The sequence below is a fragment of the Myotis davidii genome, unplaced genomic scaffold (assembly GCF_000327345.1).
Source record: "Myotis davidii unplaced genomic scaffold, ASM32734v1 scaffold18, whole genome shotgun sequence".
NCBI lineage: Eukaryota > Metazoa > Chordata > Mammalia > Chiroptera > Vespertilionidae > Myotis > Myotis davidii.
The window spans coordinates 8,782,674-8,788,437 of NW_006292696.1; the positions used below are offsets into that span (position 1 = coordinate 8,782,674).

The window sequence follows — 5,764 nt, forward strand, 5'->3', positions numbered from 1 at the left end:
GAGAATTCTCGATATGTTTTGTGTTCTTATTTCAAAGCTTTGACGTTCATTTTCTCCTTTAACCTCCCACAGTTCTAAGAGGCTGATACTATCATCCCCATATGGCAAAAGAAAAAAAAAAGAAGGCTAAAAAAAAAAAGAAAGAAATCATTTTTCCCAGATCAAAACTGGATGGAAGCCAGGCCTGTTGACTCGGGGCCTAGGGCACAGAACCCATGTGCATAAACCTTGCCAGGGCAGCTCTCGAATGAAGCCATCTACAGAAATGCACAAATCCAATGGAGAATTGTTTCCCTGAGAAAAGCTTCAGCATAGAATTCCTTTCCAAAGTCCACGCAGACTAGAACTTGATGAACAGAAATCAAATTTCTATAGGAGCTCATTTCACAGAGGCAAAGCCAGCTGGCCGGCCTTCGTGAGGAGGGCGTGCGGGAAGCTGTGAGTGTGTGCGCTCCCTCACCCCTCGGTGAACGTTCGGGATCATCAGAGACTGGGACGGTGGAGAAGAAGGTCCAGTCGCCTGTGTCCACTCAGCAGAGAGATGAGAGCAAGGGCAGCAAGACAGGGAGGAATGGAGGGATTTGCAGAGACCAAGATACACAGAGTGAAAAGGGCAAGTTGCAGCATGGAATGTAAAGTATGCTTATCTTTGAGTTAAAAAAAAAGGTAGACACTCAAATATATAGATATATGAAATTTCCAAACGACATACCATCTTGTTAAAGGGGTTACGTTTCAGAATCAGGAGGTCTATGGGCTTTTACTTTTCACTTTCTACCTTTTTGAAGTGTCTGATTTTGTTACGATGGACATTGTTGGTTTTATGTCATTTAAAACAAAAGGTAATCCTAACGTTGAAGAATTACAAGGCGGGCAAGACTGGTGTCCCTGCTAGGGGCTGGAGGGAAGTCAGGCTCTGGGAAGAAACAGAGTGTGGTGCACTTGAGGGGTAAGAAGGCAGGGCAGGAGTGAAGTTCTGAAAGTGTGGCTGCTCTGACGGTAGGCAGCTGAAAGTGGGCATGATGGATCTATAATTGCCAGATACCAGAATAAGTCAGAGGAGAACTGTGGGGGGTGTAGAAAGGGAGAATGGGAGAGGACAGACTTCAAACAGTGCTGAGACCAGCCTTGGGTTGACATGTATAGGACACTGTTGATGCAATTGCTACTGGTTTAGTGTGGTGGGGGGTGTGGCGGGTGGGAGGGTGGAGGGGTTCCCCAGGAGATGGCCAGTCTAAGGAGGGGACTCTTGAAGGCTCTAGGCAGGAGTTTTGTTGTAAGAGAACAGAGGAGGACCACACTGAGGTTGTGCAAAGCACCCACGGTGTTAGGGGAGAGGCCTGGGCTGGGAGACCACTGGGACCATGCAACATTCAACTGCCATCCAGTCCTGGCATGGGGCAGTGGCGGTGGGGACGGAGAAAGAGAACAAAGTCTGGGGGAGGAGGGAGAGTGACAAGAGTTGTGAAGAACTGGGTGCAAATCTCACCTTGCCGTTCAGTACCTTTTGAGCTTAGTTTGCGGGTCTGTATATATATATTTAATTAAATGTTATAAAGAGTAAATGAGATAATGCGCTCGATAAATGTCAGCTACGATTGTTAGCTCGGGTATGGACTCAGACTCACCAGGGTTCAAATCCCTTTGCCACCGGTTACCAGGTGTTCAGCCCTGAGCAAGTCATTAACATCTCTGAGCCTGGTTCCTCTCTCGCAGCGGCAGATAAGCTGTTGTCATGGAAATGAACCAGCGTGCGCAGAGGGCAGGCAGGGCCTGGCACGAAATCGGCGCTCAGGAAGCGGTAGGATTATAAAACTATCAGCAGGTAAACCACGAGCACACAGTAAGCGCCCAGTAAATGTTAATTCATATGGAATATACTCCAGAAGGTGGAGGTCAAGGGGTAGGACTCTGTGGGCTGCCCGGCCTGCAAAGAAGGGGGGTTCGCAGTCCTCCCACTCCTACCGACTCCCACCCCGCCCCGCGCCCCACACCGCGTATCCTCCCCTCTTCTCCCCGCCCGCACTCTCCCCGGAGAGTGGACCGCGGGCGGACACTCACCCTCGCTGCCCCGGGCGTCCAGGAGCCTCGGGAGCGACCAAGCTGTCGGCCTTGCTCCGCGTCCCGCCTCCCGCGGCGACAGCAGCCCGCCCGGCCCCCGCCCCAGGCATACTTTTCCCATCCCGTCACCGGCGGGAGCGCCTTCCCCCGTCACGTGGGCCGGCCCGCGGCACGGAGCTCTCCCGTCCGAGTTGGTTTGGAAAAAACTTGAAGCGCTGGTGGCAACTTGGGTGCATCGAGGCATCTCTCCGCGGGTAGAACCTGTCAGTGTATTTGGAGGCTTACGTGCAAGAAATGATTGTTACCCAGGCGTTTGCAAGGGTATGAGTATGTCTGTTGCTTGCGCGGGAGCATTGACATCACTGTGGATGTGAGGGTGCGTGTGGGCATGACGCTTACAATGGAGTACATTTCTCTGGGTACTGACTGTGCGTGTAGTTGAGAGTAAGAATCTCGAGAGTGTGTGTGTGTGTGCGTGTGTGTGTGTGTGTGCATGGGTGAGTGCATTTGTATGCACTGGTCCATGCACATGTCTACTCTTGCAGCCTGGTGTGCAGCCGGTGTGTATGTCATTTGCTGGGTGTACACAGCAGTGTTGTTAAGTACAAAACTGGGTGGTCAGAGAAAGCTTAGGGAAGTGAGGTTCCAGGTGAGCCCCGAGGGGTGACTGAGACCTGTCTGGGTGTAGGGCAGGTGTGAGTTCTGCACATGCATGAAAGATGATGTGTGAAATAGTGTAGCGTGTTGATTCGAGGATGGCTAGAAAGGGGACCTCCATCCACCACCCATCTGGGAAGGTTGGTCTGTTCCCAGATGTGTCAGGAATGGAAAAGGTGAGGAAACCCTGCTTAGGATGCCCAGAGCCCATTCAGAATCTGAAGGGCTCAAGATAGCCCCTCTCCTAGGGTAGAGTAGGAATCTCCATGTGCTACCCTGAGGGCTCCACTGTAACATGTTCAAATCCCTGGCCTGCTCTTGCTGGTAAGAAAATAAATGGTTAATGAAAAGTATAGGAAAAGGCAGTGGTGCCACACTTGGCACCCAGCAAGCGTTTAATGAACGTTTCCTGGCCGAGTAAACGGAAGAATGGGGGAGGGGGGGTGTTTCCAGTTTTGTTACAAATCAGCAAATGCTACAAATCAAGACTGTCTTCCCCTCAACTCAGTCCCCAGCCTGTTTACCAACTCATTACTATCTAAATCCCTGCCCAACTGTACCACGACTTAGATATTAATAATGTACTGATTTGCAACAGCTCCTGCTTTTTGAATACAGTGAGGTTGGGAGGACAAGTACCCCTGACCTTCACTCCATCTGATTCTTCAGAATCTCAAAGCAGGGAGGGTCCTGGGAGATAATTTGGTCTGTAGTCTTCATTTCACACACAAGGACAAAGAGGTCCAGAGATCTTCAGTGACTTGATAGTTGTGGAGTCAAGATAAAGTCCAAGATCATTTTGTCTTGCAGCCATTATTAAAATATAGACTTTCCGACTGTTGAACCTCAGAGGGAAGGCAGGGGAGAGTGGGTGGGAAGCATAACATGTGGACACAGACAATGGGGTGGTGAGGGCCTGGGGGCGGGGTAGAGGGTGGATGGGAGCAGGCTGGAAGAGGTTAATGGAGGGAAAAGGACCTATGTAATACTTTTTACAATAAATGTATACCTTCCCGTTTGCCTTTTTCAACCCTTTCTTTACTCTGATTTTGGTACAAAAGTGTGTTTAAAATGGCTGTTGAATCATTCCAAACAGCTAATGGCCACGATCCAAGCTGTCAATATTTACTTGCAGCAAGGGGCGTTGGGGCTGCGAGGCTCTCCAGTATGAGATTTTCCCCAGCGCAGTCTCGCTAATGTCGCAATACTGGGGATAGCTGTAGATGGAGAGGACTCGCTGCCATTCCACAGGAAGGCCGATGGTGGAGTGCATGTTGTCACTTAGAATGCAGCAAGATGACAGCGAAACTGTGAGGAAAGCTTTGCAGTTTTATAAAAATGAAAACATATACGATTTATTTTTTGACATAGCTGTTTTCTTTCCTGTAACTTATCCTGGGAGTATGAGGATGTTCTTGGCAACCTTGTTTGAACTGATAAAAGACTGTAAACAATCAAAATGCCTAGCAATAGGGGGCTAATTAAGTAATAGAGGCAGACCTCTATGTACTATTATGGAATTATCTCCGAGACAGTGAGAAAACAGTGTGTTTCGTTTTCTACCATGCAGGTTCCATAAAGAAGAGGTGAGGAAAACACACACACATGGCTGTAGGAGTATAATCGAACTCCAGAAGGATGTACAAAAAACTGTGATACAAGATGTTGTCTCTGGACTGGGGAACTGGAACACAGTGGCAAGAGGGAGGCATTGTTCACTTGTATGACTTTTGGAACAGTTTATTTTTTAAAACCATGAAAGTCTATTAATTATGGACATCCCTTCCCTCAATAAAAATTTTAAAAAGTGTTTCTCGTTCAATTAAAAAAACCCCACACAATATCCTCAGGTGAGGATTATAACAAAGTACATGCTGTGTTCCATTTCTTGGAAAGTCTTCCTTTTCTCTTATGGATAAGCTGGACCTGAGGACATGGCAGAGAGTTTAGAGAGTTAATAACCATAAGCCCTCAACTATTATATATTTGCACTAAAAAAACACACGTTTCAAAGAGCAGGCTGTTCCAATCTTCCAAGGTTGGGACAAATGTTTCTCCCATTGTACAGTTGAAGGAACCAAGGCACCGAAGCGGGCCGTCTTCCCAGGGTTACACAGGGAGTGGGGGGCAGAGTTGGGCTGTGAGTGCGGATCTGGCCCAGTCAGAGGTTCCTTCCACAGGACCCTATTTAGCTGCGCAGAGCAGTTTTCCTGGGAAGAAAAAGAAGAACCAGGGAGTTCTGAGAGGCTTTTCTGGCCTAAGGTTTCCTGAGAGTTAAAGCCCTGAGGCAGCTAGAGCCCCAGTACAAACGAAGTCAGACCAAAATAGACATGATTCACATTCAACGGGAAACGACCCAGAAAAGATCCAGCTCATTTCCAGATGTAACTCGAAGGGCCTCAGTTGGGGAGACCTCGTTTTGGAATCTGATGCAATAAGTTCTTGATGAGGTTTCACAACTCAGTGTGAGGATCCGAAACGAACAGATGTTTGATTTGAGGAAAAGTCCCACTAAGAAGGGCTCGAGGCTCCTGCTTTATAGAATCAAGCTTTGAGAAAGCAGCCTATGGGTGAGTAGAGAAACTAGGGCTTTCCCAGCATCATTTTGGGAGGAAATATTAGAAATAAAGGGTCTAACCCTGCCTTTTGGCTTGGAAGAAAAGCAGAAATCCCAGACTGAGAAAATGAGGTGGCATGATTAAACGGAATAAATGAAATTTAGCTAGTGGCTAGAAAGAAGTTTTTTATCTTTAGCTGTTGTGACTGGAGAAGTTTGTGTCTCCTGACTGAACCTTGACTGGATCAGAAATTTGTACCAGGAGCCTCAGGAAACAGATCCTCAAAGATGACATTTTCTCAGGTATAGGGGTTTGTCTTTAGACTTGAATGCAATGTTGAGATCCTTGTCATGGAAATGAAATGTGGTATCCAGTGGCATGGAGTGGCACTGATTAATTACTGTGATGAAGAGCCTCCTGAAGTAGGTGCCCTGGGGGACCCAGTGGCTGCTGGGAACAATGATGACTACAAGGACTGGGGCAGGTGG

General features: G+C 48.0%; 1 protein-coding gene across 2 annotated transcripts in view; it reads right to left on the minus strand.

Annotated features, from left to right (window-relative positions):
* C1QTNF2 (C1q and tumor necrosis factor related protein 2) overlaps positions 1 to 2,197 on the minus strand; it is a 12,712-nt gene extending 10,515 nt beyond the window's left edge. The window contains exon 1 of one of the 2 annotated variants that reach the window (XM_015565650.1): positions 2,062 to 2,197. In XM_015565650.1, coding sequence (XP_015421136.1) covers positions 2,062 to 2,182 — 121 coding nt within the window. In that variant the 5' untranslated portion in view covers positions 2,183 to 2,197. The remainder of the gene's footprint in view (positions 1 to 2,061) is intronic. The other variant, XM_006766312.2, reaches the window with a different exon arrangement.
* Positions 2,198 to 5,764: the final 3,567 nt, after the last annotated feature.